Source organism: Myotis myotis, unplaced genomic scaffold (assembly GCF_014108235.1).
Source record: "Myotis myotis isolate mMyoMyo1 unplaced genomic scaffold, mMyoMyo1.p scaffold_m19_p_17, whole genome shotgun sequence".
NCBI lineage: Eukaryota > Metazoa > Chordata > Mammalia > Chiroptera > Vespertilionidae > Myotis > Myotis myotis.
This window is the reverse complement of record NW_023416321.1, coordinates 23,243,138-23,256,355: the sequence shown is the minus strand read 5'-3', so window position 1 is coordinate 23,256,355 and position 13,218 is coordinate 23,243,138. Positions and strand designations below refer to the sequence as shown.

At 38.7% G+C, this 13,218-nt stretch overlaps 1 protein-coding gene and 1 long non-coding RNA gene across 26 annotated transcripts in view; one reads left to right on the top strand and one right to left on the bottom strand.

Moving 5' to 3' along the window:
• Positions 1 to 13,218, top strand: part of SYNRG (synergin gamma) — a 59,533-nt gene that overhangs the window by 26,544 nt on the left and 19,771 nt on the right. For all 23 annotated transcript variants that reach the window (XR_004972818.1, XM_036340354.1, XM_036340353.1 and 20 more), the window contains 3 exons: positions 955 to 1,070; positions 1,532 to 1,594; positions 7,160 to 8,101. Coding sequence is in view for 22 of the 23 variants with exons in the window: in XM_036340354.1 (XP_036196247.1) it covers positions 955 to 1,070; positions 1,532 to 1,594; positions 7,160 to 8,101 (1,121 nt within the window). In the remaining variant the exon portion in view is untranslated. The remainder of the gene's footprint in view (positions 1 to 954; positions 1,071 to 1,531; positions 1,595 to 7,159; positions 8,102 to 13,218) is intronic.
• Positions 1 to 13,218, bottom strand: part of LOC118671699 — a 41,951-nt gene that overhangs the window by 15,538 nt on the left and 13,195 nt on the right. For 2 of the 3 annotated variants that reach the window (XR_004972824.1, XR_004972822.1), the window contains one exon: positions 3,341 to 3,418. The exons of the other annotated variant lie outside the window; for it this stretch is intronic. This is a non-coding gene — a long non-coding RNA (uncharacterized LOC118671699). The remainder of the gene's footprint in view (positions 1 to 3,340; positions 3,419 to 13,218) is intronic. 3 annotated transcript variants of the gene reach the window in all.

Genomic DNA, 13,218 nt, shown 5'->3' with positions numbered 1-13,218 from the left:
AAAAGAGGAACACTTTACATCTTGGCTTGAACAGCATTTCATAAATATATTTTTATCTCAACTACTAGAGGCCCAGTGCATGAAATTTGTGCATGGGGGGGGGCGGTCCCCTCAGCCCAGCCTGCACCCTCAACAATCCAGGACCCCTTGGGGGATGTCCGACGGCCGATAGGGCCTAAACCAGCAGTTGGACATCCTTCTCACAATCGTGGACCGCTGGCTCCTAATCGCTCGCCTGCCTGCCTGGTCACCCCTCACTGCCCCCCCCCCCCCCCCGGCCTGATCGCCCCTCACTGCCTCTGCGTGCCAGTCTGATTTCCCCTAACTGCCCCCCGTGCTGGCTGGTCCCCCCCAAGTGTGCGCCCCCCCCGCCCCCCCCCGCTGGCCTGGTCACCCCACGCAGCCTGCTGTTCAGTTGTTTGGTCGTCCCTCACTACCCACCCCTGCTGGCCTGGTCTTAGGCAGCCATCTTGTGAGGGCATGAGGGTTAATTTGCATATACCTCTTTATTATATAGGATTCCACCTCTACATTTTAGAGAATAATTAATATTAAGATATTAAGATTCCCATAATTTACTTTAAAATATTGGGTATACTTATTTGGAGCAATTCACTATTATGGACCTAAAAGTTAAAATTGCAGTAGGTCATCATTCTATGATAATCTATTTCCAGTGCCATTCCAGTTGTTTTTATGACTTAAAGATGTGATTAGATGGTCAGTGTGGATCCAAAAATAATCAAGAGGAAAATTATTGGTTGGGTGTTGTTTCAGTATATTTTTTCAAGAAGGATGTTGTTTTTAATCATTTGTAGCATATCTATATTTTTAACTTTTAAAGCAGGGAGTCATGTGTTTTAGTTACTACTTGCCATTTTAATTCTAATCTCCTACTGGAGAAGGAAAGGATTTAGTGTTCTAGTCATTAAGCAGTATTTTTTCCCCTTTCAGTGCCCCTTTGTTGATACCACTTTCTGGAACTAAAGCATCAGCTTCAATGGATAAATATGCTGTGTTTAAAGGGATTGCAGCTGACAAGTCCTCTGAAAATACTGTCCCATTTGGAGGTAAAAATAGTTTGTGAATTCATAAACCTGTGAATGTGAATCTTTGTTTATAGTGGTGGCCTTTTTAAAATATATATATATATATATATTTTATTGATTTCAGAGAGGAAGGGAGAGAGAGAGAGAGAGAGAGAGACACCAATGACAAGAAACAATCATTGACCAGCTGTCTCCCGCACCCCCACCCCCACCCCCCGCCGCCACCCCCACCCACAAGAGATCGAGCCCGCAACCCAGGCATGTGCCCTGATCAGGAATCGAACTATGACCTCCTGGTTCATAGGTTGATGCTCAACCACTGAGCCACGCTGGCCGAGCCTTAGTGGTGGCTTTTTATGGTAAATGTGTAAAACGCCTATACCACGTGTTAAGTATGTTTGGCTAACCCAATCTGCCTTATTTTCTTGAGTTGTGATCTCAAAGTTGCTAACCTACTTGAGTTTCTGTCTTTTTAATCATAGAGTCTGGTGATAAATACAGTGCTTTCAGAGAACTTGAACAGACAGCAGAGAATAAATCTTCAGGTAAGTTTTGGATTCCTTAAATGAATAAATTGTTTCAATTTCTAATAAAAGAGATCTTTGAACGTTCTTCTTTTTTTTTTTTTTTTTAATATATTTTATTTTCTTACAGAGAGGAAGGGAGAGGGATAGAGAATTAGAAACATCGATCAGCTGCCTCCTGCACATTCCCTACTGGGGATGTGCCCACAACCAAGGTACATGCCCTTGACCGGAATCGAACCCGGGACCCTTGAGTCCGCAGGCTGACGCTCTATCCACTGAGCCAAACCAGTTAGGGCTAAATGTTCTCTCAATGGCACTTAATGCCTTTATTGTGTAGGAGTTGTTTTTTCCTTTTTTTTTTTCCTGTGTGTCTGGAAATTATAAGGAAGCAAAATGTGGTTCAGTTATTGGAAATTATTTTCTAAAATTTAGGGGAAACCCCAAATCAATGCAGTTTCCTCTAGAGATAGTGCATTTCCTCTCTCCAGAAGCTGTCAAGCCATGTTAGAATCCTGTATCAAATGGAGGGCTCTGACCAATTTTGGTTATTTTAATGTCCCACAAGACTTAAACTGTGGGCTGTATAGAAGGCAGCAACCAGTCTTTTACTTTTCAAGATTTTCAAAATTGGTTATTCCCATCTGATAATAGACAAACATGGTAATTGACCACACCTTCGCTACGCCTCCCATTGGCTAATCAGCGTGATATGCAAATTAACCACCAACAAATATGACAGCTAATTTGCATACTGCAGGCAGATCCTGCTGTGCCACCCCACCTGGGGCTGGCAACAGCATGATCCCCAGCCACTGGCCGCCCCAGCGCGAGATCCGGGCCAGCCGTGTGCAGGGCAGGGCAGGGCAGGCGGTAGCACAATCTGAGCAGCCGCCCGACCTAGTGTGGGATCCGGGCCTGCCATGTGCGGCCCAGGGCGGGGGGGTGGTGGGCGGCAGCGTGATCCCCAGCCACCGCCCACCCCAGCGCAGGATCCAGGCCTGCCTCTGCAACAATGGTAGATGGGGCAGACACCGCGGGATTGGGCATGCCATCTGCCACCAGGGGAGCAGGCCTAAGCCAGCAGGTGGTTATCTCCTGAGGGGTCCCAGACTGTGAGAGGGCACAGGTTGGGTACACAAATTTTTGTGTACCGGGCTTCTAGTAATTTAATAAAATGAAATGAAAGGGCTTTCTGTGCATATGTGTTCTCCATGTCTGATAGAAGGGTTAAGTAGAGTAGAAAAGAATATAGAATGATATGCCCTGGTGGCTCAGTTGGTTGGAGCATTGTCCCATACACCGAAAGGTTGCAGGTTCGATTCCTGGTCAGGGCACATACCTAGGTTGTGAGTTTGATTCTCTGTCGGGGTGCATACAGGAGGCATTTTATTGATGTTTTTCTCTCACACCAATGTTCCTCCCTCCCTCCCTCTTTTTCCCTCCCCACTTCCTCTCTTAAATCAATAAACATATCCAGTAAACATATCCTCTGGTGAGGGTAAAAAACAACAACAGTAAAATGATAATGTGAGAGCCATGTATGTAAAGGGTAAAAATTAGGTTTGTGATTAAATTCTACTGTAAACCTGATATGTCGGGTTTAGATCATCTATATGCCAAATTATGTCCTTCAAAGCTTAACTGTGCATGCTATGAAATTTGTATACTCTGTTGAGGATTTTTTCCTGGGAACAGTACCACATTCTACTTTTTTGTACTGAATGCACAAATTTGGAATATCCTTCAACAATCACTTGTTCTCACCCTTCTGCCCAGGGCAGCGGTCGCCAAACTTTCGGACTTCACAGATGGTCCGCTGACCACTGGTTGGTAACCGCTGACCTAGGGGATGGGAGGAGAATATAGGAAAGGTGAGTGAGTATATATGAAACTTAGAGTAGAAAGTGTACTGCTTAAATATCTAAAAAGGGAATCTCACCTTTTCTAAAAATACTCAATCCTTGACAATTCTTATATGCTAGAAATGTTCCCTTGTGTTTCAGCCAGGCCTTTAGGGTGTAATCACTATGTCTTCCTCCTTGCCTGTGTTAGGTACTAGGAGTACAATGATAAGCCCTAGAGGAGCTTTTGGCTTGTTAATTTGTCATTTACTCCTAGCAATGCTTTCATCAACTCCTGGGCCAAGGCAAGTGTGGAGTAAAGAGCATGGTTTAGTACCAGGGGTCTTTGTATAGTATGGTATTAATGATCGAGTGTATGTATGTTATTTCTGGGAAAGACAGTGGTGCCACCTAAATGTCCTTAGTCCTGCTTTTATGACACTTTATTAACAGAATTCTAGATTGTTGTTGCCATTTTTGTATACTTGGCTTTCATTCCTTTCTTAACTTTAACTCTATAGCCTTCCAAGCAGAAATGCCAACTTTGTTCATTTTAGGACATATTTTATTCTACTTGCATTAAAAATACATTGGCCTTACAAAGTATGTGAATATCTTAGAATTTATGAAGACTCTTATGGTATTATGTTCAGAGCTGTGGGTTTGTTAGGTTACTAAATGACAGTTTAATAATATTTCCTTTTTTCTACCCTACAGTTTAAAACATAATTAAAGTTAATGAGGAAAATATTTTATGTAGCTAAGTGACACTGAAGTTTTAATAAAAAGCGGTCTCTTTTGAAATGTTTTTAGGGCCTATAAAGTAACAACTAGAGAGGGAAACTTATGAGGATTCAGAAGTTAACTGAAAAGCTACCCATGAAGTAATATGCTTAATGGAACTTCTGATATGCAAACTTCAAATGACTGTAACTAAATTATTTGCCTCCAAAACCCCTTTGTTTTTGAACTTGTAAACCTACCCATTTTTACTTCTTTTTTTTTTCCATTTTAATTTCTTTTTAACCTTTTCACTCAGCTTACATTTCTAATGGAAAAGTTTACAATTCATCAGTAAGTTTAGTTTGCTGTGGTTATTTCTTTTTAAAAATGACGAAGCAAAACTTGTCAATTTCACAGATATTTCAAAGCAGCACCTCAAAAATTTTGGCTGTGACAAAATTAGCTGCTTATTACCTTTTCATTTATAGAAATAATGCAAATATTGTCAGTGATATACTTGCCTAACGTACTAGGGTGATTTTTTAAAAAGTTTTACATCTGCTTCTCCTGTCAGTTTGTGAAATTGACTATAGTTTTATTGGTCTTATGTTTTACAAACATAAAATAGAGGAATTCTGAATGTTTTTCCTCTCTTTCTAAAGTTTTCCTAATACTATTAAATAGATTTCTCTATGTTGATGAATTATGCTGGTGAATTGGTTTAAGTAGCTCAGATTAGGAGGAAGCAATCTGCTTCTATTATTTTCCATGCTTTTTTTATGATATGTCAACATATATATCACTTTACATGCACAATATATTTAAAGCCTGTATTAATGACAATTTTAAGAATTGAATTTTAGTTTTAAATACATTTTTATAGTTCATATGCTTTTATATTTTATTTTTAGGGAAAATATAATTTAAAAAGTGGATGAGGAAATTAAAGCTCATATTTTGATTTATAACTCTCTGACACTTATATTTTTAAACAGGTGATGTTGGTATAGCTATAATTATATTTGGTTTATCTCTGGTTTTCATTACCTGGTATTACCTAGTGCAGTGGTTCTCAACCTTCCTAATGCCGCTACCCTTTAATACAGTTCCTCATGTTGTGGTGACCCCCAATTTCATTGTTACAAATTGAACATAATTAAAGCATAGTGATTAATCACAAAAACAATATGTAATTATATATGTGTTTTCCAATGGTCTTAGGCGACCCCTGTGAAAGAGTCGTTCAACCCCCAAAGGGGTCGCGACCCACAGGTTGAGAACCGCTGACCTAGTGGATTTTATGGAAGACCTTCAGACACTAATAGAAAACTAAGATCATTTGCATCCCAACCTCATACCTATGAGTGATAACATTACTATGATAATAAAGAATAGAAAACCTAATAAGAATCGTGGCTCCAGATTTTTATCAGTATCTTAACTGAGTCTATTTAAATATTTATGAGAAATACATTAGTACAGCGGTTCTCAACCTGTGGGTCGCGACCCCTTTGGCGGTCAAACGACCCTTTCACAGGGGTCGCCTAAGACCATCCTGCATATCAGATATTTACATGACGATTCATAACAGTAGCAACATTACAGTTATGAAGTAGCAACGAAAATAATTTTATGGTTGGGTCACAACATGAAGAACTGTCTTTAAAGGGCCAGAAGGTTGAGAACCACTGCATTAGTACCTATTTTCTCTGACTAAAAAATTAATGAAAAATTCTGTCAGAACCCCATCCTCAGAGTAGCACAGTATAAGCTTAAATCATATCCTTTGAAAGTTTTAATAGTAGAGTTAGTGCGTATTCAAATCCCTTTGAATTTTAATAAATAAACCGTCAGTGAGATGGCTGATTTCAAGGAAAACCCAAGTACTGACAGGTTTGGATTTGTTAGATAGTATAGGGAGAAGCTGCTTTACAGTGTGCCCTGGGCCAGAATGCTTTGCAAATAAGTAGATACCTTTTCAAAAATTTTCATCAGAGTTGCCTTTAAATTAATGTTTCCATATACTGGAGCAAGACCACCTAGTATGTCAAGTTAAAGTGGTGTTCATCCTAAGTTTAGATGCAGGGTTGTTTTTTGTTTTTGTTTTTCATAATATCCCATTGGTACCTGTGATATATTTTTCCTGATTGATCACCATGTAACACATTTTATATTTAAAGGGCAATATTTTATTATAACTCTCTTCAGCAACAACTATTTTTTTAATATATTTTTATTGACTTCAGAGAGGAAGGGAGAGGAAGAAAGAGATAGAAACATTAATGATGAGAGAGAATCATTGATTGGCTGCCTCCTGCACACCCCCCACTGGGGATCGAGCCCACAACCCAGGCATGTGCCCTTGACCAGAATCAAACCTGGGACCCTTCAGTCCGCAGGCCGACACTATCCACTGAGCCAAACCAGCTAGGGCCAGCAATGATTTTTTATTCTGTTATACCCTTGGCTGGCCATTCAGTGCGAAAAAGTTCTGCAAGCAGTGCTTTTGGCCAGCTGAAGGATCTGGTACCAGGAGACTTCTCTCACTAAAAGGGAGCAAATGAAAAGAATACTGTTTGGTGCTCTCGGTTTGATTTTTTTATCACTAGCCTTCAGTGTGGAAACAAATATGTAGTTCCTAAAGGAATATTTGGTACGGTTTAAACTGTAGTTAAATTATGTCAGTCCAGTAAGGGAAAACTTTATAAAAGTATGCTTGTCGTATTTTAAAATATGTATTTTTATTGATTTCAGAGAGGAAGGGAGAGGGAGAGAGAGATAGAAACATCAATGATGAGAGAGAATCATTGATTGGCTGCCTCCTGCATACCTCACACTGGGAGATGGAACCTGCAACCCAGGCATGTGCCCTGACCGGGAATTGAACCATGACCTCCTGGTTCATAGGTTGATGCTCAACCACTGAGCCATGCCAGCCGGCAAAGTATGCTTGTCATGTAATATGCTGTGCATCATATTGTTTTCAACTCTCTTATTTCGCTGTTGTTTTTTCTTCCAGGAGAAAACTTTGCAGAATTCAGATCTGCAGGGACTGATGATGGTTTCACCGATTTTAAAACTGCCGGTAGTATATCACCCCTAGAGCCACCAACAAAAGACAAAACTTTTCCAGCAGCCTTCCCCTCAGGAGCTATACAACAGAAACAACAAACTCAAGTGAAAAATCCTCTGAACTTAGCAGACTTAGATATGTTTTCCTCAGTTACTAGCAGCAGCGAGAAACCATTGTCTTTTTCAGCCGCATTTAGTACATCAAAATCTGTTTCTACACGACCACAGGCAGGACCTGCTGCGGCCACAGCAGCATTGGCGTCAACTAAATCTTGTAGTTTGGCTGATGATTTTGGAGAATTCAACCTTTTTGGGGAATATTCTAGTCCAGCATCTGTTGGGGAGCAGGATGACTTTGCAGATTTTATGGCTTTCAGTAATAGCTCTGTTTCATCTGAGCAAAAGACAGATGACAAATATGATGCCCTCAAAGAGGAAGTTAATCCTGTTCCTCTGACCAGCAGCTCGAGCAACACAGTGAAGAGTGGACAGAACTCTGCTGCTGCGTCCACCAAATATGATGTCTTCAAACAGCTTTCTCTGGAAGGCTCTGGACTAGGTGACGAACTGAGAGAGAACCCTCCTTCAGGAAAAAGTGACGATGATTTTGCCGACTTCCACTCCAATAAATTTTCTTCCATGAACTCAGACAAATCCCTGGGAGAGAAAGCAGTGGCTTTCAGACACACCAAAGAAGACTCTGCTTCAGTGAAGTCCTTGGATCTCCCTTCCATTGGTGGCAGCAGTGTTGGCAAGGAGGACTCTGAAGATGCACTCTCTGTTCAGTTTGACATGAAACTGGCTGATGTGGGAGGAGATCTTAAGCATGTCATGTCTGATAGCTCTTTGGATTTACCAACAGTTAGTGGCCAGCATCCTCCTGCTGCAGGTGAGGAATTGGTGAGATTGCTCTGGTGATGGTGATGTAGATTTCAAAGATGGTTCTGTGGGTGTTGATTTACAGACAGTAAGTCTCTGGCTCTTAACCTTTATGAATTTCTAATAACCTCCTAGTTACCAGTCCCCATAAGCAATGTTAAATTTGAATCTAGGAATACTTGGGTATAATGGATACCCTGAATACTATGGAACTTAGATTGGATAAATGTTTTTATTTTTGAAATCTAACACCAACTTGGTGTTAGAGGCACATAAAAATCCACTGCTAAATGAACCCCACATTGCCAAAAGTTTTTGTAGAAATTTTTGCAGTGCCAGTAATGTTCCTCTATTTCTGTGAGTGAGGCCAGTGTTTCCCTCTCCTTTTTCTTCTCTTGGGTATATTTAATAGCTGCCAATATAGTTTTCTGTTTGGTTTACAAAAACTGACTCTTGTTAGGTCAATAAAGTAAGAATGTGTAGCCAGTTGTAGTTTGCCAGGTCCCTACAAGAGAAAAAGAGGGAAAGTGCTTGTGTATGGATGTCCTGTGTGCCAGGGTCTGGCAAAGAGGAGGGCGTGAGGTAGTGGATTTCAGGTACAGTTTTCAGTGTTAAACTTTATTATTGGAAGTATTAAATTGTAACAGGTCTGTAGATGATAGAATAGGGTAATCTCTCACTTTCTCATAAAATGTTTGAGAATATCTTAAGGGAGCCCTCTTAAAATTCTGTATGAATTTACATGTAGCAGTTTATTCTCTAGCTTAACTTCTTGTCATAAAAACTAGATTCCCAAGTGTCCTAGTTTTTATTTTGTTTTGTTATTTGATACATATAGAAAGATAAACCTATTTTGTGGCCTTTAATAATGAGAGATATCTCAGTATTACTGTATTATTCTAGAAAATTTATTATGCACATGAAGGGTTCGTTGTTGTTGTTTTTTAACTAGAGAAGAACACGTAACAGACTTCCAAGTTTACAGATCCAGGCAGAAATTGTAAAGTATTAATGACTTTTGCAATCAGAAAACAAAATTGCCTCTGTCCTTTGGCTGTTGAAATGAAGGTATCCTTAAACAGGGTGCTGAGGCAGGAGCAAGTTTTCAGAGATGTTGTGTGTTTCACGTTGCTACTTGCCAGGGTATTTTCCAAGTGCAGTGGGCTGTCTGTCCTCAGACTCCTTGTGCCCCTGACTGTCTACTTCCTTTTTTTGTACTTTTCCTCAGATGGTTTCCTATATATATATTTTTTTTGCTACTGTTTGTTTGATACAGTGAATTTGTTTCTCTTTTTTGTATGAGCTGCTTGAGCCACAGCAGTTGATTGCAAAGTGCTCCATTTTCTGAACAACAGTATTTGATTTTTATTTAAAAAATCTCATAACAAGTAAACTAGCCTTCTGGACTCTGGAATTATTAATTAGAAGCTATTTTTCTGAAAGTGAATCTATATTCTTTCACAGTGCCAAGCTAAATGTCTTTATGAGATGAGTCTAATCTGGGTTTGGGGTGTCTTTTTTTCCTCCCATTTTATTTGGGGAGGGGAGGCTGGTTTTTTTTTTCTTTGTTCTGATCTGTTAAAATAATATTCTGTGCTCATGTTCTTTTATGTATGTTTGGAACATTCCCAGCTTGGAACCTGTAATGTTCAAGCCAAGTCTCTTCAGTTTGAGATATTCTTAAAAGCAGATTGTTCCCCCCTTTGGATCTGTAAACCTGTCGGAAAGAAGCAGTATCCCTTTAGAGCGGTTGTTAAAAGGGGTTGATGTCTGACTAATGCACTATATGGTTGTTGAGCAAAATTGCTGCATAAATGTATTGTGGAGGGTACATGACAGGGACTTCTTCGGTTTTCATGTTGACCACAGTATCTCTTGCTCTCCTAGTTTGAGGGTTAAAGGTACTTCTTGTTGGAGAAATTAGAAGTGTGCTGATGAAGAGAGAATAAAATGTAGTAGACTGCTATCTCTAGACCTTAATCCTATTTAGAAACCCTAACTTAACTCTGAAGGGGATACTGTCTCTTTTAACTCTTGCTATAATTCTTTGTATGGAAGGTAGATAATGCTAATAACATTGCCTGATTTCTGCATATTATTACATTTAACCCTTTGAGCCCTTGCTGCATATAATTTCAACTAGGCTGCTTTTGTCCGCCCACTAAATTTAATCTCTCTGGCACTGAAGCATCTTGACGTGCAGTCATTAAGATCATCTGGTTTTGTTGGCAGCAAGAGCTCACCTTCATTTGTGACACTCAAAGGGTTAGCAAGACTTCTGTAGCTACCTACCTACCTACCTGTAAAGTAACTTCTTTGTCATTAAAAATCTTTGTATTTTAATCAGCGCCTTTTTTTTTCTTTTTTCTTTTTTGGGCTGCTTTTCTGATGTCTTTTTTTTTTTATAGACATTTTCTGTGTGAATGTGCCTTTTTGAACTTGCTTTGGTATATTCCTCTGCAAATACTGATCTGCATGCTTATTCTGATGACTTATTTTCCAGCTCTCTGTACCACTCTCTTTTGTGATCTGTAAGTCCTATGTTAATAAATAATTCTTTGGCATATTTTGAAAGTGTGGGGATGTGTGTAATTTGTACTTTTTCAGGGTTAGACCAAAGAAACCTGTGGTCCACATCAAGTTTAAAGCAATAGCCTCTCCTGTGATTAGAGGGTTTTCCCTTTTGTTTGTTTTGTTTCCTCAAACACCTTTCTCCTAGAAAAGTATTGGTGCATTTTAGCTTTTTCCCTTATAATTCCATTGATAAAAGTTTTTAACATCTCACTGGATTAAAATATAACTTTAAATATTTTTTAAAGTGTAAACTGAACACAATTTTAGACATTAGGAAATTTACTTCTTCTAGTGAAGAAACTGGGTAGATTTTATTGCTTAGTAAAGATCACAGAGCCTTTCTCCAGTAGGAGTTCCATTGTGAGGAGAGGGGAAGGTGAGGGGGCAGAGGAAAAGGACACATTATCAGTAAATTTAATTTAAAATAAATTACCAAATGGTGTTCAGATGGACTTCTGAGCACAGTAAATGTAAGTTTAATTTAAATTGATAATCTCTGTACTGGAAAGTGTTCAGTGTTACTACCAGGACTGATCTGATTTGCATTGAAATTGGGTGCTTCATCCTCTGATTGTCTAGTACTTTATCTTTCCAGCTTCAGAATGTATTGTGAAGCCGCTCTCAGTTTGTTTTTTACTTAGTCCATAAAATGACTTTAGAGGATGCCTCAAAGTAGACTTCAAACATTTTCATTTTTAAGAAAAGAATTCTAGAAAGACCCACAAAAATTAACAAGAACAGACCAAATGTGGAAAATATATTTTTTTCATTTTATTTACTTATTTGTTTTGTTTATTTCCCCTGGCTGAGGATCAAACCTGCAACCTTGGCACAACAGGATGACACTCCAACCTACTGAGCCACCCAGCCACGGCTCCCCCACCCCCACCCCCCATTTTAAAGTATAATAATAGTAAAAAATCTTGAGAATATTATTGTTTTCAGATAAAAAAAAAAAAAAAAAAAAACACCCCAAAATCAATAAAAACCTTGGGCAAAGGGGGTTGTTTCTATGGTTTAACTTTTTTTCTTACAATTTGAGGCTTTAGTTCTTCGTTATATTTTAAAATTGAGGCAGAAAGGAAATTAAACCATTGAAGATAAGGCTTTTTATTAGAATTCTTAACAGATCACTTATACTATCTGAAGTATGCCATTTGAGAAGGAAAAAAGTTGCATATTGGGTTTTAGATTAACTTTCAGAAAAGCAGGGTTTGCCATTTAAAATATTGTGTATTCCAGGGCATAGTGCTTTAGACCAGTGGTTCTAAACCTGTGGGTCTCGACCCCTTTGGCAGTCAAACAACCCTTTCACAGGGGTCGCCTAAGACCATCCTGTATATCAAATATTTACATTACGATTCATAACAGTAGCAACATTACAGTTAATGAAGTAGCAACGAAAATAATTTTATGGTTGGGTCACAACATTGAGGAACTGTATTTAAAGGGCCAGAAGGTTGAGAACCACTGATCTAGAGTGATAATACCAGGTGCCCTTTAGGGTTTCCTGGCGCCATATATAAGACCAGTCTTGTGGTAGCTTTGGCTAAGATATTCCTTTGTCAATGGAATTATCTAATGCTAGATTGGTCCACCTGAGACTTTTATTTTAAATCCTTTCTGCATTTATCTAAGCAGGCTGGAGAAAATGACTGAATATAATTGTGTGTAAAACAGTCGCATTCACAAATTGAACAATGTGTTCAGAGTAACATTTACTTACAGGGAGGAAGTTTTAATAATGTAATATTATGAACTTGCAATAAAGAGTTAAAGAACTCTGTGCTACAGATTTAAACAGGCAAACAAAAAATCGTTTTGTTTATTCCAATACCAAGTTAAGTAAGACGTGGTTAGTGCTTGACTTCATACATCAGTGCCTGAGAAATTATACAAATGTATTTATATTCTACAATCACTCTATTGTTCACATTAAAATCGCTGCTGATTTTTAAAAGTAGCAGATGAACATGTAGAAGACATTGGCAATATCAAAGAAGCTGGGCTAAATCTTAAAATAACTCAAAGAATTAAATTATTTTTAAAGAGCTGCTTGTAGCTTTGTTTTTTCATCAATTGAATACTTTTGATAAGTTGTTTTGGAAGGAAAATGCTGGCCCATGAGTCAGTACAAAAGAATGGGAGGTTTCTGTGCTGATTGGAAAGCACTGGAAGGCAGTTACACAGCAGCTTTTCCTGTTTACCTCAACAACACCTATCAGGGTGTTTGAGATTTAATAGGATATAGTGAGACCAGGTTTTAGAATTAATAGAGAATGTGAATATGACTGATCTCAGGAGAGAAAAGGGCCAGGGTGGGAAGAAGTTGAAATGTATAAATGTTTCATGGTTTGCTTTGGTAAATGAAATTTGCATTAAATCAGTATTGGAAATTAAAAGATATTTAAGTTTTTCAAAGGACTTCCTGAGTCCAGTGAACATTTTTATTGCTATATAAAATACTAGGGAATGGTAGAATTCACACATGTATCTCCTTTCTTCTTTTCCAAACCCCTTTCTCAAAAGCCGGTAACTCTTATTAATCGCCTG